The sequence below is a fragment of the Heterocephalus glaber genome, unplaced genomic scaffold, assembly GCF_053883595.1.
Source record: "Heterocephalus glaber isolate CG9 unplaced genomic scaffold, H.glaber_assembly_v1.0 deba00001689, whole genome shotgun sequence".
NCBI lineage: Eukaryota > Metazoa > Chordata > Mammalia > Rodentia > Bathyergidae > Heterocephalus > Heterocephalus glaber.
The window spans coordinates 9,781,290-9,802,632 of NW_028258414.1; the positions used below are offsets into that span (position 1 = coordinate 9,781,290).

Sequence of the window (21,343 nt, forward strand, 5' to 3'; positions counted from 1 at the left end):
AAAACTTACCAAACTACGCTTTAAATACTGTCAAAGATAAACAAGGCTACACACTAAAGTAGTAAGAGCTGATTTAACCAGTACACACTATTACAATAAAGAGTCCAATGTGAACCAAAGTCAACTTTTATTTGTAGAGGTAACTAGATGTTTTAAAGGATGGAGGCTGAGGGAATAGGAGAGGGAGTGAGTGGCTTAGCAGAGTCAGGGACATGAAAAATAACCAGAAGCAGAAAAGCCATTTTGGTTTGCTGATTGATGCTTATAAAGTCAGACTCTTATCTTCCCACAGAGACAGAGGATGGAGGCCCTACCTTCAAGTATTGAGTAGGATAGATACTAAATTCTTTCAGTGGCCTAGAGTTTTCTCAGGCTGGCACTACAAGAGGGGCTAGGGCAGAGGTGGCGAACCTATGGCACGCATGACACAGAAGGCTTCTTTGTATCACTGAAAGCTCTAAAAGGTTGCCATCACTGGGCTAGGGACTCTCAGGTGGTCCTGAGTTCTGTAAACCATGCTAGAGTCTGTTTGACTCTTCACAGATTGAAGTTAAGGCCTGAGAAGAAAGCTCAGAGAAGCCTAACTAGAGTTTCATCAAGAAGAGAGTCTTTGTCAGTATTTAGTTTTTGAAGGTCAATAATACCAAAAAAAAGCTGTTCTTAAAAGAACGTATTACAGAGTATGTTAGAATAAAATGAAATATTTAGTCACTATTAAGTAAACATCTTTTAAAACAAAATGAAACTGTGACTCCAGTTAGGACTTTAAAAAATATGTATACATAAGTGCAATGTGTGTGCACATACACACACATGATTATAAGGATAATCATAAAATTTTTAACAATAGTTACTTTTCATAAAATTTTAAAATTTTTTATTAGTACATGTTTGCAGTACGTAACGATCACATTCATTGTGGGGGAATTGGTACATGTGCATAGTACATCTCAACTTTTCCCCCTTCCCATCCACATTTTTTTTTGCCAGCATCAGATTCATTTATTTATAAGACCTTATAAAGTTAATTATCAGGGCCGAGGACTTAGTTCAGTGGCACCAAGGCTGCCTGGCAAGCTCAAGGTTCTGAATTCAATTCCCGGTACCAGGAAAAAAAAAATTTTTTTTTAAATAAAGTTAGGGCCGGGGATTTAGCTCAGTGGTTTCGCCGCCTGCTGCAGAAGCTCAAAGACATGAGTTTGATCTCCAGTACCAAAATAAATAAAAAATAAATAAAAAATAAAAAATAAAAATAAAGTTAATTATCATACATACAGATTAACAGCCAGACTAATGGACCAAAAAACATAAGAAACACGTAAGACAATTACACTAAATCAAGGTACACTTTTAGATACATTGTCCATGCTAGATTATTATACATCTTCTCTCTTTTTTCCTATTGTCTTGTCTTTTATTTTGTACTTTATTTATATATTGAGTTTCTCATTTAACAGAAACCATGAGATAGTTAAGCTTGTGTGTCTCTCATTTACTTCACCTAATATTATTGTCTCAAGGTGCATCCATTTTCCATTTCAGGTGCCCATTTTTTAAATTGGGTCTTTAAATTTAGAGGGTCTAATGTTTTGAGTTCTTTACATATTCTAGATATTAGCCCTTTGAGAAGTAGCTGGAAAAAGTTTTTCCCATTCTATAGGTTGTCTTGTCACTCTGTTGGTGTTTTCCTTTGCTGTGCAGAAGCTTTTTGATTTGATGTGATCCCATTTGTTAATTCTTGGTATTATTTCTTGTGCAATCAAGGTTCTGTCTTTGCCTACAACTACGTCTTCAAGAGTTTTACCAGTTTTGTCTTCCAGAAGATTAAATGTTCCTTTTTTAATATAGAGATCTTTGATCCATTATGATTTTAGTTTAGTGCACAGTGAGAGATATGGGTCTAGATTCAATCTTCTGCATATGGACAGCCAGATTTCCCAACACCATTTGTTAAAGAGGCTATCTTCCTTTCAGCATAAGTATTTGGCCCCTTTGTCAAAGATAGGAAGCTTAATGAGCCTAAAATTATTTCTGTATCCTCTATTCTGTTTCATTGATCCACAAATCTGTTTTTCATTTGTTTTGTTCTGTTTTTTGCCAATATCATGCTGTTTTATCACTTTAGATTTGTAGTGAAACTTAAAGTCCAGGATTGTGATGCCTCCCGCATTGCCCTTGTTGCCCAGAATTGCTTCTGCTATTCTAGGTCTCTTCTGATTCCATATGAATTTTAGGATTGCTTTCTGTAGTTCTGTGAGGAATGAAACAATGGATACTTCTTAATGGTTGAATTATTTTCTTTCTGTATTTTCTATTTCATAATGAAACTTTTTAATTAATGGAGCAAGTTAAATAAAAATGCACTAGGATAAGAAGAGTTGTGGAAAATACATGAATTTCTTATATGTTCTTCTATCCAAAATGACAATGAACTGTGGTCACAAAATGCATAAATGGGTAAAGAATCACACTTACCCGAAAATATTTAGAATAATGATTATATGGCATTTATAGATATTCTAAATAGACTCAAAATATATATGACACCTTCTTTAGATTTAAATGTCTTCATGGGTTTTGATTCTAACTCTTTTGTTAAGGGGCAAATAACTTCTCTAGTCATCGGCTTTCTGTCATATAAATTAAGAAAGCAGAATTGATATTTATGTTTCTGTCCAGTTCTAATATTTTATGATTCTATGTCACCAACATCAAAGCATCAAAAAGCCAACATTTTATATATCACGGGAGGTGGTTTCTTCTTCTACTATTCTTTTCCCACTTACAAGAAACAACAGATGGAAACATTTTGAAATTATTTTGCCACCTTATATAGCCTCTTAAGTTTCTCCTTCTACTCCACAGAAGGAATATAATTTTAAATGGTTTTAAAAAATAACATATCTAGGGCAGGGATGTAGCTTAGTGATGCTGGGACCTGCCTGGCAAGCGCAAGGTTTTGAGTTCGATTCCCTATACTAAAAAAGAAATTTGAAAAAAATAACGTATCCATTTAAAATAGTTCATTGTTACACAAACATTGCTGTCTTACAAGGAATCTTTTTGACTGAAGCCAAATCTGTCCTTTACACTGGGAGCATGTCTCTTCATTTTTTGGGTTTTCATGCTGCTTAACTAAGCTTAGTTATTGTTAGTTGATAAAAGTAATGGAAACATTTTATTTTGGAAGCATTTTTGTCTGAACTGATATAATGCATACTTTCTTCACTAGAAGATCCCAGTGCAATTAGATGTACTAGAAACGAGTATAAAAAATTTTAGCTGTGCATTTTTCTCCCTGTACAAACCACAACATATCTCCTTTTCACATTTACTTTGCAGGGCCAGGATGAAGAGCTGACTGTCTCTGAGCTTTTCTTTAATTTATGGCTGTACCCAAAAAGAGGTGGAGGAGCCGGGGATTTAGCTCAGTGGTTTGGCCACCTGCTGTGCAAGCGCAAGGACCTGAGTTCAATCCCTGGTACCAAAAAAAAAAAAAAAAAAAAGACAAAATGAGGTGGAAAGTGTATTTTGTAACACTGTACTTGGCTAAACAGTAGATGAAGTCCATGGTGAACCGTGTAATAATACTAATGGTGAAACTATTTCTGGCTGGGACCTTTAATCTCACCTTCTAACAACATCCTAACATGCCACATCTACACTAAGCAGACAGACACAGCCTTCCTAGGAATTGTTCTAATACCCAGGGAGCAAGGTCTGAGCAAGGGGCCCACTATATGGACCACATTGATTGTAATGACCACTAGCTCTACCTAAAACTCTTCTTTGAATTTTACTGCCAAGGCAGAAATCTCTCTGCTCCCTTTGTTCTTACACCAACTCAGTGGTTCCTGGCACTAAAACCAGAAAAACAAAAACAGGCAGATGATATAAGCTTTTAAAACTACTTATGAACACTTTTTTTTTTCTTTTCAGTTTTTTGATACAGGGTCTGACTCTGAGGCCCAGGCTGACCTTGAATTTACAATCCTCCCAGATCAGGCACCTGAGTGTTGGCATTACAGGCAGGCCATCACACCAACATCTAATGAACATTTTTCATAAGACTGCTTTGCCTGAAGACTTCTAAAATGTTCTAATTACATAAATATATGTACATTACAAAAACAAAAATGGTCACATAGTTTCTTCAAAAAATCAACTGAAAAACAGGAAAGCATAGAGAAGTTTTAAAAATATTATTCTACTCTTGTGATGACCACTGACAAGGTTCTGGAGTATGCCTGCTGTTCTTCCTGCACAGGGTCCTTGCATCTGCCATTCTTTGTCCTGGAACTCCTTCCTCAGTAGTCTACCTGGAGAACTTCCTTGGGGTAGTCAGGCCTCTGCTTGGCTGCCACCAGACTAGTGTTACTCTCTATTCCTTTATCTTGCTTTATTTTTCTTCACAGCACTTGACACTATGTGATATTATGTAATATTACATAATTGACTTGATTATTGTCTATCTCGTGCAATAGATTATAAGTTTAAAAATATGTAGGTATGTATATAAATGTGTATATACACACATGTATACATATACATCGCCCAGAACATTACCAACCAGTAGGAGTTAATTAGTACAGATTATGTTTGCTCTTTTATCAAACATATTAGTGAGTTCTATTATATATTTTCATTATTATATAATTTTTAAATAGGGTCATATCAGCTATATTGTTTTGCAAACTGTTTTTTCACTTAGTAATAAATTATGAAGTTACATTAAAAATTCTTACCTAATGCAAGTTTAATAATAACAAAACATGTTTAAAAACCTCCTATTGTTAGACTAGTACACAGGCATTTTGACAATTCCATCAAATATGTATCAAGTTAATGTCAACCAATTCAGAAAGTTATTAATACTATGTACTACCACCTTATATTCATATGGTACTTTATAGTTTCAGGGTATTTTCATATTTCACTTGACCCTTACAATAAACTCCAGGAATCAAAGCAGAAACTCAGACAAGTTAAATAATTTCTTTAAAATAATAAAACTAGAAATAGGCAATCCAGACTCAAAGCTAGGTCTGTGTGTCTCTGAAGCCTGAGCTCTTCACTGTACCTCACTGTCCCTAGTTCAAGCCCTCATTTTATAAATGAGTGACTCATGCTTAGACAAGAAGGAAGTGATATGCCCACAACTTCTTCACATAGATTCTTCAAGAAAAAATAAAGAACCTAGGACTCTTGGCTCCCTGTCTAAAGTGCTCTCAACTACACCATCTCTTAGCTATATGCTAGCTCTATACATGGCAAAAAAACCCCACAAAATCCTAAATTACAGCAAAGTTAAAATGGCGACCAATACATCCTGTTGTACTTCTCTGAAGATTGCACCAAATATTTGTCTAGTGCTGTGAAGTACCAACCTGATGACATGCAATCCTGAGCCTATTTGATGTGGCTGGGAAGCAAATGAGATTCCAGTACCCCTATCGCGCATAGGTGCTCACTGAGCATTTCCTTTGTGGTGGGGAAGTGCCCTATATTTACAGTATTTGATCTAGTTTAACAGCAAGATTGAATGTTAAAATTAGCCTTGTAAAAGTTTTTATCCTAGTTCATACAAAAACAAGATTCTGGGATTATGACTAGCAATTTTTCATGAGTTGATTTATCTGAATAAAACCTATAAGGTTTTGAACCATTAAGCATTCGATTTAGTAAAAAAGCCCTTAGTGTACAGAAGAATAAACTGAGAAATGGAACAGATTTGTTTCTTGTAATAATTATGAGCAATATCTCAAACTCAGCATCCTTAGACCACTGAGCTGTGTAGGATGAATGTACTAATTAATCAATTACTACCCAACAATGTACCCTGTTTATTTACTGAAATGCACCAGAAATGTGTGCAGAACTGGTAATTATTAATCATCTTCAGTAACAAATATGACTCAAGTTCACCTTCATATAATTAATAGAGCATGTAGTTAGCTTTAACATCTTGCTTTATTAGAAATAGCTATAAGGAGTAAAAAGAAAGAGCTGAGCCACAAGTCGTGGTTCAGTGAAATGCTAGCTTGGACTAATGTGCATATTATCCACAGCAGCAGTATTATTCACACCCATCCAAAGTATGGCCACTGCTCTCTCCATTAAAACTCAACTTTTAGGCCCAGGGATTTAGCTCAGTGGTTCCGCCGCTTGCTTTGCAAGTGCAAGGACCCAAGTTCAATCCCCGGTACCAAAAAAAAAATACAATAGACTTTTTGGGGCTGGGGATTTAGCTCAGTGGTTCCTCTGCCTGCCTCGAAAGCGGAAGGACCCAAGTTTGATCCCTGGTACCAAAAAAAAAAAAAAAAAACCCCTCAACTTTTAAAAACTCAACTTTTGTCTGACTAAAATCCAGGCTTATGAAAATAGCTACAAAAACAGCCCAACAAATCACTATAGTCTCTTTACTCAGGGTCCTCAAATAAAACCCAAACTTGAAGGCTTGATAATTTGCTTAGATTTGGGGTCTTTGCTGCTGGTGTTAACATAGATTCTTTTTTTGTTGCGCACAAGAACCTGGGAACCTGTCTAGAACCCCGTTACTCACAGTAAGTGTCCATACTACTTAGCACATGAATCTCACTGTAAAGATATTTTCAAAGAACTTTTCAATACATATAGAAATAGTCGCTTTACATCATACTCTGCAAGTAATCTAGTTTTGAAAAAAATCATTCTTTTGGTTTGATAGTTATTATAAATTTCCTCTGAGTGAGATAAACTTATGGGCTAGAAAGACTATATTTTGGGTCTAGAATGCTATTTCCTATGTCCTTACTGATTGTACAACATGTAAGTGATACTAAACTGTATCAACTATATTTACATTTGAGTTTGGTATCACTTGATTGTTTCAAACTGTGGTCAAAGCATGGGTTTTTTTAACCCTGACAATTTGGGTTCAAATCCCAGCTCCATGACCTGCCTTCACTGTGACCGCTTACAACATAACCCTCTGTAAGGTCTAACACTGTTTCCTCAGCTTAAAAATGGGGAAAAAACCCCCCAAAATCTTTGGAGTGTAAGACTGTAAACTGCCTAGAACACCAAAAAACAGTAACCAGTAGATATCATTATTTGATATCATTATCCTCTGTGACCACTTTGAGCTTAAGAAATTGAAAGGTGGACCAGGGATTTAGCTCAGTGGTTCTGCTGCCTGCCTTGCAAGCACAAGGTCCCGAGTTTGATCCCTGGTACCAAAAAAAAAAAAAAAAAAAGAAATTGAAAGGTGTACACCTATGTGCATAGAAATAAAAATGCTATTTAATACAATAGAAGTTGCAAAAACAGATTAACATTTTTGAAAGTTTTCTCACAAATGGAAAAATTGGAGAAAATTTAGTGTTATTGCACAGTAAATTAAAAAGCCATCCCACCTGAAAGTACCAGTAGACTCTAACTTCAAAAACCTTAACTGACTAATCATAAATCAGTGGATAGACTACTGTATTTCCATTCTAAAATTATTCAAGGCCCCTTTAAATGGAGAGTTCCCTTAGGGCATAAGAGTATTTGTTTATAGATCATTAACTACTTGACAGTGAGACTGGGAGGAGCAGAGACACTTAAAGCTGAAGGGCTAAGAGTCATTGTTGGTTGAAGATCAGCAATGAAGCCAAAACATCTTTGGGATTTGGTTTGAAAACAGATTCACGTTACAAAAATGTCATAGACTTTTCACAAATGTATGTGTTGGTAAAATAAGGCTCACTTTAAGAAGCTGGAACTATAACTATGACTCATGTGCAAGGTGAATTTAATTGGCTGTGTTTTCAAATGCCTCCCCCAACACTGACTACATATAAGGAAGATCTGTGACACAAGGCACATACCCACAAAATGAACTGTGTTATCTATCAGCACAAATGGGTATCAGGTTTAAAAATTCACAAATAAGTCTCCTTGCCATGGGTTCCATTAGAGTTAGCATCCACAGCAAGAAATGGGAATAGAACTGTTTCTTAATGAAGAGCTCACTAGAAGCCCTTGATTCTGATATATGACCTTGGATAAATTCTTCACTATTCTGTTGTTTCATTTTGCTAACCATCAAATTAAAATGGTAATGAAATTAGATGAAAACCCCTAACCCTACATATTATAAATTCCTTTCTCTAATATCCCTCAAATATATGAATTGTAGTCACCTTCACCCACTTTCCCCCTACCCATTTATTCAACAAGTACAATACCTCCAACCACTAGGTGCTGGGGTCACAGGGGCTCATAAAACACATATAAATATTGAGCCTTAGGAAGTTTACCTTGCAGTGAAGGGAGACAGAGAGTAGGAGGGATACACAATATTAGCAGTAAAATGCTCCACCAGAGTAATTCTTCTCTACATTCTGTAACCATAGCCCTTGCTGCCAGCCAACTGCTTGGGACTTTCAGAACATCAATCAGTTCCACAAAAGAACTCAAGAAGATCTAGACAAGAATACAACAGTTCCTTTCCTAATGACTTCTGCCATAACTCAGTACTTCCATGAGGATAATCTCCTACAAAGCCAATATATATTGCCCTTGATGAGACAGCATAAGAATGCCAGGGTAAAGCAGCATTTGCCACTGATGGGAATGGAGAGAATTAAGGAACATTCATCCATCTGCAAGGGTATCTCAGGCCCCTTCTAATACTGAACCTGGCTTAGAGGGCACTGAGCCATTAAGTACATCTGAGCTAGAAAGCCTGGGTCTGGGCACCTGTTTTTAGATTCCAAAACATGACGGAATATGAATTAGACATCATTCTATCTATGGTCTTCCCTCCTTAACCCAGAAGCCCTTAATCCCCAAACTGGAAATTTTAAAGTAAATCCTAAATATAAACATTTCTATCTTTTTTTTATAATTCCTATATTCATACCAACATGCTAACACATGCACCCGGTATCATTCCTGTAATTCGTCCTCTGAAAGTAAACTGGATCTACATCCCGACCTACTCTCTTTTAAATCACACCATTAAAAATACAAGTGCCTGGGCCGGGGATTTAGCTCAGTGGTTTCACCACCTGCTGTGCAAGCACAAGGGCCTGAGTTCAATCCCCAGTACCAAAAATAAAAAAATAAATAAATAAACAAACAAACAAATAAATAAATAATAAAAATACAAGTGCCTCCTTACCCGCAGAGGATACATTCCAAGACTTCAGTGGGTTCCTGATAGTGTTGAATGTATACTGCTTTTCCCTATACATACTTAGGACCATGTTTAATTCATAAATTAAGTATAGAAAGAAATTTGCAGTAATAACTAAAAAAGGAACAATATACTATAATAAAAGTTATGTGAGGGCCGGGGATTTAGCTCAGTGGTTCCACAGCCTGCCTTGCAAGCGCAAGGACCCGAGTTTGATCCCCGGTACCAAAAAAAAAAAAAAAGTTATGTGAATGTAGTCTGTCTCTAAAATATCTTATAACGCACTCACCTTTCTTGTTGACCAAGGGTAACAAAGGGAAGAAATTGAAACCTCAAATAATGACAGACTATGGTGTGTGAGTGAATCAGGATCTTGTGATAATGTAAAAGTAACAAGAGACCTGGGCATGGTGGCATATGCCTGTTATCCCAGCTACTTCAGAGGCTGAGGCAGGAGGTTTACTTGAACTCACAAGTTCAAGCCTAGGCAACACAGGGAAGCCCTCTCTCAATTAAAAACAAACATAGATATTATGTATGTAGAAGATCAAGTCCACAGAGAGATGTTCTTTGTATACCCTTAATGAACACAAATAATGGGGTATGTTAATACATAATACTATCTGTGAAACTCATTTTTTGTCTTTCCCAAACTTCTATTACTTCTTATTGTAACATACACAAAGTGCATGTATCATGTGTTCAGCTGAAGTAATGTTCACAAACTGAACACTCAAAGTAGAAGTGGATGAAGAGAATAATCCTAGTGCCAGAAGTCCCCTCAAGCTCCTTCTGTCACTGGTTACCTCCTTGCCCCACCATGCTAAGGGTGAGAATCACAGCTCTGTCTTTCTTTTTTGGTTTTTTGAGACACGGTCTTGTAATGTAGTTCAGACTGGCTCTTGAACTCACTATGTAGCCCAGGATGGCCTCAAACTTGCAGGAACCCTCATGCCTCAGCATCTTGAGTGCTGGGATAATAGGCCTGTGCTGCCATGCCTGGCAACAGTCCTGCCTTCTAACAGCAGACATGAGATTTTGCCTATTTTTATAGCTCATACAAATGAAATCAGACAGTATTTTCCATTTTTGTGTCCAACTTCTTTTCCTTTAACTTGTTTGTGAGATTCATGTGTTATATGTGATTATAAATCATTCTTTCTCATTGCTGTAGAGTATTCCATCTTATGAATATTCTATAATTTCTCTGTCCATTTCACTATTGTCAGGCATGTAATTTCCAGATTGCATATTACAAATATGAATAGCACACCTATGAATATTCCAGTATTTTGGAGAACATGCACACATAATTACTGTTGGGTATTGTTATGGACCTAATGAGTTTCTCCTCACCCACACACTCAGATTCCTATGTTTAAGCCCTAACCCTCAGCGCAACCGTATTTAGAAACAGGGCCTGTGAGATGATAAAAGTTAAACAAGCTCATAGAGTGGAGCCCTAAGCCAACAGGAAGTATAAGAAGAGTGTCTAGCATGTGGGCACAGCAACTAGGCAGCAGACTGAAAGCCAAGAATAAAACCCTCAACAGAAACCCAACTGGCCAGTACATATCTTTTTTATTTTGTTTTGTTTTTGGTACCGGGGATCCAACTCGGGTTTTTGCGCCAGTACATATCTTGATGTGAAGACTCCCCAACCTCTAGAACACTAAGAAATAAATTCTGTTGTTTAAACCACTCAGTATGTGATAGTTTGTTTTGTACAGACTTAGGAGTGCTATGGCTGAGTCATAAGACATGCAGATATTGAATATAAGCTTGTGAATATTAGCTGTAATATATACTGTCAAAGTCAGGTCCCATAATGCACACCTGTAATCCCAGCTGCTTGGGAGGCTGAGGCAGGACAATTACAAGCTCAAGGCCAGACTGGAAATCACAGTGGGACTCTATCTCAAAACAAAAAACAGTAAAAATATATAATGTCAACATTTTTTCTAAAGTGATTGTCAATTCCACCTGCTCCATTTTAAACAAAGTTGTTCCATATCCTCAACACTTGGTATTTTCTGTCTTTTCTACTTTAGCCATTCTGGTAGATGTGTAATGCTATTGCAAATTCAGTGTTTTTCACGTTCGTTGAACATCCAGATGTCCAAGTGATTTCTTTTGTGATATCCATTCAAATGTCTTTTTCTGTTAGACTGTCTTCCTTAAGGATTTGTAGGAGAATGTGCAAGATACCAAATGCTTGTCAGATATATTTTTTCAAATATTTCTTCTAGTCTATGGAATACTTTTGAGTAAAGAATGCTTTACTATCTAAAGCTCTCTTTGGAGGAGCTTCCTACCTTAGAAAAGACAGGGAAAGAGTCAATAATCCTGGATGAGGAAAAACTCTTACCGATGGATGAGGTTTATCCAAGAGAGCAGCTTCCAATTGACATTTTCTGTTCTCTTGCCCTTTGCCCAAAGTTTCATGATGTGAAAATGCAATGAGTCTACCTAATACCTGGTTCTCTATGTCAAAGTGTTCTTTTTTTCTTGGTGCTAGGAATCAACTCAGAGCCCTGTATGTGTTAGTCAAGCACTCTACTACTGAACTATACTCCCAGGCCCTATGTGAGTGGTTTTTATATTATATGCCTAGAGTTTCTCAGAATACTGTATTCCAGGCACACTCCATGTTTAATTCACATTTCATTTTTTAAAAAACAGATTTTAGGGCTGGGCATTTAGCTCAGTGGTTTCGCCGCCTGCTTCGCAAGCACCAGGACCCGAGTTCGATCCCCGGTACCAAAAAATAAACAAAAACCCCCAGATTTTAGCCAGACATGAAGGTGCATGCCTGTAATCCCAGCACTTGGGAGGCTGAGGTGGGAGGGTTGCCCTGGGTTCAAAGCCATCCTGGACTACATAGTGAGACCATGTCTCAAAAAAAAAATAGATTTTATACCATCAAAAGGGATATAATGCCAATATTTAACATACAATAAACTGCCTACAAGTTAATCAGAGGTTAAATCAGTTCAGTGCAGCCCTCACAATCTCTTATTGTCATCTTTGTATTTAAAGCACAGGCCCAGATTTCAAGGTGAATCATTTAAAAACCACTCTTGTCTCTACTTCTATGGAGGGATAAGGACTTTCTTAATAGTATACAACCAAAACAAAAGATGCCAGCAGAAATAAGCGGGAGGCTGAGGCTACTATAATTGCAACTGTAGTCTACAACCAAGTTCAACATATTGTAAGCTCAAAACAACAGAGTCAGGAGTCTTGCAACCCTGGCATCCTCAGTAGATGAGTTCCTGGTGGTCTTCCCTATGTCTTTACTATTCAGACTCCCTGGTTTCTTCCCATCTTCTGAGCCTGGTTCTGTAGACTTAATATTTATTATTTTACCACCCAATATCCTTCCAATAAACCTTCTTTCAGCTCAAAATGAAACCTAAGACAACAATATACCAGCACCACCTTTTTTTGGCAGTGATGGGGACTGAACCCAGTGCCTTTCACTAAACAACATCCCTAGCCTTTTAAAATATTATTTTTTTTTTATTTTGAGACTGGGTCTTGCTAAGTTGCCCAGGGTGGGCTAAAACCTGTGATCCTCCCGTGCTGGCCTCCCAGACTGATGAGATTATAGATGTGCACCATCATGGCTGGCTATATTTTTTTCTTATTTATATATGAAGCTAAAGTTAAAAATTTGAACCTATGTTTAGTAATAAAACACAAGTTTTAATCTATATATTAGGGTTCTGTGACAGATTTTATTTGAAAAAGGACTCAATGCTTTTTTTTTTTTTTTTGAGACAGAGTCTTGCTATGTAGTCCAGGCTGGCCTCGAACTCATGGTGATCCTCCTGCCTCAGCCTGCCAAGCGCTGGGATTATAGGCATACACCACCATGTCCTGCTCAATGCTTTTCAAAATTTCATCTGAAAATCACAGTACTGCAGTACCTCCGGGCCTCCCTTCAGCCATCCTTTTAGCTAACCCTGTGATAAACACATCATACCTCCACTTATAATCCTTTAAAAACTTTTATCTAATAGGGAATCCTATAAGGTAGAGTTCAAATTATTTGCTTGAAAAAAAAGGCCCCTCAAGATTTGGCAAATGTGGGGAAAAGCAGCGCAAGCAGCCGCGACGCCATTTGCTGCTGCTGAGCTTGGGCGCAGGCGGATCTCGGTAAAGCCCGGGTCGCTGTGCCGCGCACGCTACTAGGCCTCCAGCGCTTCTTCTCAGCCCCCGTCGCGCCCCTCGGAGGAGTCCTGGACGCCGGAGCCACCCCGGAAGAAGTCTGAGAAGCCGCGCGGCCCGTTGTAACCGCCATGCCCAAGAATAAAGGTAAAGGAGGTAAATAAACATAGACGTAGAGGAAAGAATGAGAATGAATCTGAAAAAAGATAACCGGTGTTCAAAGAGGATGGGCAAGAATATGCCCAGGTAATCAAGATGTTGGGAAATGGACGATTAGAAGCGATGTGTTTTGATGGTGTGAAGAGATTATGCCACATCAGAGGGAAATTGAGAAAAAAGTTTTGGATAAATACCTCAGACATCATATTGGTTGGTCTCTGAGACTACCAGGATAACCAAGGTGATGTGATTCTAAAATACAATGCAGATGAAGCAATAAGTCTAAAAGCATATGGCGAGCTTTCTGAGCATGCTAAGATCAATGAAACTGATACATTTGGTCCTGGAAATGATGATGAAATTCAGTTTGATGACACTGGGGATGGTGATGAAAACATTGATGATATCTAAATTGAACCCAACATTCTACATTCCAGTTTTTCAGAAGATTGTCCTACAGTTTGGATTTTGGCCATAACCCTCCAAGAAGTTTTCATTAGCATGATTGTAATTTATTAAGGCAGTTTGTTTTGGTTCTAAGATATTTGTTTCTGTAAAAACCGGTAATGCTGAATTATCTTAAGTGAAATGTTAAGCCTACTTCATTCTTTTACTGTAATGGAGCTCACAGGTAGAAAACCACATGTATTTCGAAAATAGTGCATTACTGCCTTTCCTGCTCTGACCACTCCCAGTCAAGTAAAGGGGTGTTTTGAATTAAAAAAAAAAATTGGCAAATGTTAGTGGGTGCTCCATCAATGTTTGCTGAATAAATCAATAAAACCTGAGAATAGTCACATTATCCTACAACCCCTTCAATTTTCAGCAATAATAGTTAATTGTTATATAGTGTTCACATATAACTACCTCTTTTTTTTTTTTTTTTTCCGTACCAGGGATCAAACTCGGGTCCTTGCACTTGCGAGGCAGGCGACAGAACCACTGGGCTAAATCCCCAGCCCTATAACTACCTCTTTTATGGAAAGTCCTTTCCAGATATTTTATCTGTTCATTTGTTTGCTTGAGATAGGATCTTACTATGTAGTTCAAGCTGGCCTTGAACTCACTATGTAGCCCAGGCCGGCTTGGAACTCGCAGCGATCCTCCAGAGTGTTGGGATTTCAGGTGTCAGTTACCATGCCTGGCTCATCCAGACATCTTATTTATATATGACCTCTCCAAATAAGATTAATTTAGGTCAAATAAAAGTAATGACTCTTCTGAAAGCAAGTGTTATGGAAGTTAGTATCTCAACAGGTGTGAAGTCTGAAAAAAGGTTCTCCTAAAGTACTACATAGCTGGTGACCAAAGACTACAAAGGTTGGTAACTACAAGGAGCCTGCTCTGGTGCTTAGGAGATAGATGTTTCTGTGCACCTGAGCACTGCATTGAGTGACAGAGATGGTAGGGTATTTTTTAAAAACCAACTTTTAATCTTGAAATATCTAGGTCTTATTTTAGACAGTGAACTCGACAGCAAAGTCGTAAACACAAGAGACTGGGAGACTGACACAGAAAGACTGCAAGTTCAAGCCCAGCCTGGGCAACTTGGAGACCTAGCAAGATCCTGTTGGGTTTTTTTAAATTAAAAAGAGCTGGGGATACAGCTCAGTCCACAGGCCCTGGGTTCAAGCTCCTAGTACCAAATAAATAAACAAATAAATTTTTTAAAAGTGCTCTCTGATGTTCACCAGCCAATATAAATCTGAGGTCTTGGCTTTTAATCATTTCTTTGAGGATACTTTCTCAAGTGCATCAACGTCAACTAAGAATTTCAGTGGGGCCCAGGATGGGAGAGAAACCTAGATTTCAGTTGTCACTCGCTAGGGTGTTCATGCTATATAATTTTTTTACTCTCTAATTTTCTCATAACCAAAGTGATAAAAACCTCCACGAATCCTTCCCCAGGCCCCAGATTACTAAAAATTACCTGAAGTCCCAGGTAACAACCTAACTATCCGCGCAGGTGTCCCTCACGCTTCGCTCGCGTCGCTCCTCCTGCCCCCGCCCCATGATGCCGCCAGTGCGCAAGCGCCATCGCGCCCCGAGGGTCTTCCGCCCCCACCCGTGCGCCGCCCGCTCGGCGTTCCCGTTGCTCGCCGCAGGGGCTAGCAGGGGAACGCGCACGCGCGCTCCGGAGGCCCCGCCCCCTCGTGGCGCGCGCCCCTGAGGCGGCCGCGGGCACGGGTTGGCTCTCGTGGTGTCTGGCTATGGAGTCCCTGAGGAGGGCCCACGAGGCCGTGCTGCGCCTGCTCCTGTGGGGTCCCTGGGCTTCGGCCACCGCCTCCTGCGTAAAGCCCCGCGCCTCGGAAGTGCTGACGCGGCACCTGGAGCAGCGGCGACTGCCACACTGGACTTCGTTCTGCGTGCCCTACCGCGCCGTCCGCAACGACCAGTTCGGCCTCTCGCACTTCAACTGGCCGGTGCAGGAAGCTAACTACCACGTCCTGCGCACCGGCTGCTTCCCTTTCATCAAGTACCACTGCTCCAGGGCTCCCTGGCAGGACCTGGCCGCGCAGAACCGCTTCTTCACGGCGCTCAAGGTCGTCAACCTCGGTGAGTGGGGCGGCCGCTGGCCCGATCCAGCGACATGCGTCCCGCCGAGGGTGCCCCACTGTGCACAAGCACTAACAACGATCGCGCCCTGGCCCGAGGCCCATCGAGGTCACGGCCAAGGCGCTGGGATCCTGGAGTATACTGTAGGGTCCGCGACGCTGCGCGGTCCCACCCGGGACTGGCCGGTGACTCAGGTCCTTTGTGTCTCCCCAGGAGTAGCTTGACCAGCTACTGATCTCCCCTCATCTCCATCGCAAAGTGGACTTGTCCCCAGGCCCGCTCTCATTCCTCACCTGTAGGGAGAGGACAGCCCACCCTCCTTCCTGCATTGTCCCCAGGGAAGACTCCCGCGCTGGGGAGTAGAAAGGGTGTCAGGAAACGTCCCCAGGCAAGCAAAAGTGGCTCTGAAGTCAAGAAGTATCTCAGTGCATATAGCAGGATTTGTCCCCAGGAACATCACAGTGTGGGTGCGTTGACATGACAAAAAACGGAAACTACTTTTTAAATTCCTTTGTTTTCTTTACATGAAATCCCAACAAGTTTGTTTTACTAAAAGCAATAAAGGTTTTCCACCAGGGATATTAGCTTCCTTGGGTGTTAGGCCTATGAAGTATTTTTTTAAAATCTTCCTCCTTTAACATTTCTGAATTTTCCTGGAAATATTCTGATTCCCAAGAGTACTCTCTAGATGTTTATTTTCTCTTGGCTTCATGACAGAAGAGACAGGAACATGGACACGATGTTTTATGGGTCAGAGAATAAGGCCTCAAGATGTTTTGGACCTATTAATAGCTTATAGAAAATCTAAATTTCAGTAATTCACAATCTAGACCTGGGAGCTGAACCATGTTATCCAACCAGTGTTGTAAAGCCAGAATTAAAACTAAACCGTGTTCAGCTGTACTAGTATATGATCTGATAACCTATTAAATTTAAATATGGCACATATATTTTTGCTTATTATAACTCACATATGTCACTTAAGGGGTTTTGAGCTGTGGTTCCCACTGGGACTGTCCTGGGCTCAATCCAATAAGGAGAAGATTATTTAGCAATGTGTAATCCTTTTTAATATAGGCCTTATTATTTGGCTAATGTACTACACAAAGTAAGGCCACTAATTTTGAGGTTTCTATGAAGTTGAAGAGTGAGGTGATTTCAAAAACTCAATTCAAAATTATTTGGAAAGACTGAAGTGTTGACTGAATTGCAGAAGAATTCATTTGTGTTAGCACTCTCAGAATCAGAAGAAATCATTCTTTCCCAAATTCAGAGTAATAGGTTAGGAGGAAAAGTGTAACAGGAGCTTGTAGATAAACCATGCATTGAAAGACCTTTTTAAAAAAGTCACTGTTTAGAACTTAGCATTTTGTTTAAGATCAGTTTAATGATTATAGATTTCTCTTAAATATAGATTTAAGACATCCCCCAAAAGTAGGATACCCAGAACATTTCCCACATAGAAAAGTAAAACCTTTTGAGAAAAGAAATAATTCCATCCTCTGTTGTTTTTTTTGTGAAAGATTGAGTAATGATTTGTATGGTCTTTTGGAAATTTAAAAAATCTTAAATGGAGTTAAGAGTTTTAAGTTAAGCAAAGGAAAACTTTTTGCTTGTTCATGCTTTATTACAAATTGTCTTATGCTGATAAAGGGAATTTTTTTTCCTGGACTTTTTAAAGGCTGGTGTATTCACTAATTTGGTAAGGTTTATTTTTTATTTTTTCATGGTGGAAGGGAATGTGAATTTGATAATAACATCCTTTTCTATTCTGTGATGTAAATGCTCCTCTGGATCATCAAGTTCATAGTCTATGAATAAGAATAGTAAGGATTTTATTCCTGTTCTCTTTCAAATTGGTAATTATCAGAGTAATTCATTTCTCCATTTTGTAAATAATAAAGATTTCTGTTTACCCATTTGTTCTTTTTCTCCTTCGCCTTCCCTTCAATGGGAGCTGACATTTTACTGATGGTTTATCAGTCTGAGTATCCTGCTGGGAAATAGATTGAGATTTAAGAAAAGCAACTTACCCTTGGAATGAATGGGTAATTGGAGACTTACCACGAAATTCTATTTTTTTTTAAGTACTTAATTTGACAGTGGTTTACCTACTGTTCAGCTGGCTCAAAATGAATTATTATGCAAAGAACTTATTTTCCAGTTCATTTTGATATTATGTTTCAGATAGTCTGGGAAATTTTTAATTTTTCATGGAGTCTTAAAGACTTTAAAGCATATGTTCTACATATAAACAAATAATATTTTTATATATAAATTATAGAGTTATAGAACAGATCTTCCCACTTGGTGTAATTTAGTCTGACTGCATTGCATAAATATATAGCAGGAAAAAAGATTGAATTTCTGACTCCCCTATCACAACTCCATCCCCTGTCAAACAGCATTACTGAAAATGGTTCCTAGTTGTTTCTTAATGAGAGATTATATAGTTATTATTAAACTAGTAATCTTTAGTCTACCACTTTAGCTAAAAACATTAGCTAAAATTTGTGTGATTTTTCACAAGTATGAATTTCTTAAAGTAGTGATATTTTAATTGACACCTATGATAAATATTGTAAAATATACAAAGTTCCCATTGTCACCAGCCATTTCTTAAATTTATATACTTGCTGTGGTTTTAAAGGCACATTTTACATATTTCATTCTCAGTATATTTAGAAAATTAATAATTGCTTCTAGAGTATTTTTCTCTCCTCCATTGATTTTAATTTTTTTGGAGCTGTGATATGGCATTTTGAATTTTTTTTATTTCACCCGCTCCCTATACTTCTTCCTTACTTCTGCCTATCTTGTTTATGTTCTTCTCTTGCCCACTACCCATCCTCACCCCTGTACCTTCTTATTTTTTGAATAAACAATTCATAAGTACCTTTATTATCACAGTTTTTGTGGATTTTTTTGTGACATCCCCTTGAGGCATTTAGAAATTCTTTGGGGCATTACCAGAGTAAAGAAGGCAAAATACTATAAAGGATTCATAGGCGTTCTAAGGGAGCCTGAGATAATAAACTGTGACCCAGTGTATTCCTACAACTAGAAAAGTGCCAACCTGAATGAGTATCTTTTCCCTCCTTCTCATTGCCAGCTACTGATGCTTCTCCTGATTAATCTCTGGCATCACAGTGGCTAAAGGAGGAATAAGCTTCAGGAAGAATAACCACAAAGTAGTCCAACACACTTACCACACTTAGAGCATGACACGGTGAATAGATTCTTGCAGAAAAATAAGAGAAAAACTTAGCGACATGATCAGCCCTGAGCATGTGTTGATTTCCCTGTTAACTAGAAAGAAAGTGATTTTCCAGATGTGCAGCTATCCTTTTAAATGGTCTCTTTCTGCCCTTTCCCACACGGGAGCAATAAAGTTAATACGTAGAGGTATACAATATTTGTTATTAACTCATGCACCTGTGATTTTATGCATTTTTATATGTTAATAGTCATTGATTTTAAATTAGAGCCTTAAAAACGATGGAATTAGGAAAGTTTGTTTTGTGTCCTACATAGAATCATATGTATATGAGTGCTTAATCTATATCTCTTGGTAGTATTGTGTTTGGTTTCATGTATGACAAGTGACTATCAAAAAAGGAAGCAAAGAGCTGGAGATTTAGCTCAGCGGTTTTGCCACCTGCTGCGCAAGCTCAAGGACCCGAGTTCAATCACCAGTACCAAAAAAATAATAATAATAATACCTCAAAAAAGGAAGCAAAATCTTACCAAAACCATGTGTTAAGAGTCTACTATACACCTATTCTAAATAGGCTAAAACAAGGTAGTCTTCAGTTCAGTTGTAAAAATACAAATACATTAGTATCCGAAAGAAAATACATTGCTTTCTTATGCCTGTTTCACTAAAATCTTCTTTGAAATAAGGTTTGTCTTAGATTTTGAAGACAGCTATTTGACCCAGTTTCTTTAAAAATTGTACAAAAATTACTTAGGCCATCAGTGTTACTATCTAACTTAAAGGACAGTAAAGTTGACTAGTAATACTAGCTCAAGGCTAATAATCAGGAGTGTTTACGACTAAATTAATGAATATTCTTTTCCATTTGCTTATCTGTGAAAAGAATATAGAATTCATAATTACTTCAAGAAAATGAATTAGGGAAGTGCTTTGAATTAATATTTGTATCACCCTTATCTATATAATTTTAAAAAATTTTAGGCCCACATATGAATAATTGTTCTTAATCATTGTCAGTATACACATACAGTATTGTATTTTTATATTGTTATAACTTATTAACATTGCTGAAGATAGTTACATGATTAGGAGCATGACAAATACATGGGCACATGATTAATAAGTATTGATGTTCACAAATAATATATCCATTTGTTTTCTAGGTGTACCAACTTTATTATATGGACTTGGCTCCTGGTTATTTGGCAGAGTCACAGAGACTGTGCATACCAGTTATGGACCAATAACAATTTATTTCCTAAATAAAGAAGATGAAGGTGCCATGTATTGAAAGTATGCATTAGAGAATATAAATACAGTATCAGTGGATTTTCTCTTGTGTGTATGTGTAATATTTTATTTTTGATCCTTTAAAATAAAACTTTTGCAAACACTTTTTCTTTCTATGGTGTCTAGTTCTTCAAGATGAATCATTCCCCTCAAGCAGTGAAGCTTTTTAGAGGTTGTTATATATTGCATTCTCTGTTTAGCTAATGGGAACTAGAAACACATGAAGCCTCACACCAGTGTTTTCCCTAGAACAATGTTAAACTACAGATAAAAAATGATTATTATGTATATAGATTCTGTAGTTAGGTGTTAACAATTTAAATTGATTCTACCAAAACAATGCAGAGGCCCATGAAAAGAAGAGGGGGAAGATCTTTTATATAATGTCAGGAGAAAAAGTAGAGAATATTAGGGTATTTGGTGGAGATAATATCATTGGCAAATCCAAAAATTGATGAGAATCTAATTGCAATGTGAAATCTAAATCATTCAGCTGCCAGGATTTTGCATGGAAGTGTTTTAAATCTGTTGTGCCATTTATCTGGAGGAGAGGGTTGAGATAAAATGCTGAAACTTCTAGTTGCTTACAGAAGCTAATACCATAGTATTTTAAAATGTAATAACAACTCGTTATTATAAGTACAACAAGGTGAATGAAATTAAGACTTACTAAAAGTTAAAATAGCATGGTAATAAAGCTATAGGAACAATTAAATTCTTCTAGAAAGACCCAGAAAAATAAATTTGGCAACTGTTTATAAAAGCAGTTAACTGAAATTGTACAT

General features: G+C 37.9%; 1 protein-coding gene, 1 long non-coding RNA gene and 1 pseudogene across 2 annotated transcripts in view; 2 read left to right on the plus strand and 1 right to left on the minus strand.

Moving 5' to 3' along the window:
• Positions 1–15,552, minus strand: part of LOC106010343 (uncharacterized) — a 196,337-nt gene extending 180,785 nt beyond the window's left edge. Inside the window, exon 1 of the long non-coding RNA XR_015446482.1 lies at positions 15,426–15,552. This is a non-coding gene — a long non-coding RNA (uncharacterized LOC106010343). The remainder of the gene's footprint in view (positions 1–15,425) is intronic.
• LOC101712081 (eukaryotic translation initiation factor 1A, X-chromosomal-like) lies at positions 13,453–14,214 on the plus strand (annotated as a pseudogene).
• Positions 15,553–15,627: 75 nt separating the features above from the next.
• On the plus strand, positions 15,628–20,664 carry CUNH15orf61 (chromosome unknown C15orf61 homolog). Its single transcript, XM_004855595.4, has 2 exons — positions 15,628–16,051; positions 20,432–20,664. Exons 1-2 carry the CDS (start codon positions 15,706–15,708, stop codon positions 20,557–20,559), a joined length of 474 nt encoding a protein of 157 aa, XP_004855652.2. The 5' UTR covers positions 15,628–15,705; the 3' UTR covers positions 20,560–20,664.
• The last annotated feature ends 679 nt before the right edge of the window (positions 20,665–21,343 follow it).

Excerpts from the sequence above, each read along its gene's own strand:
- CUNH15orf61 (XM_004855595.4), top strand. The coding sequence starts at position 15,706 with ATGGAGTCCCTGAGGAGGGCCCACGAGGCCGTGCTGCGCCTGCTCCTG. Across the intron at positions 16,052-20,431 it reads GCTCAAGGTCGTCAACCTCG|GTGTACCAACTTTATTATAT; the intron begins GTGAGTGGGGCG and ends TTTGTTTTCTAG.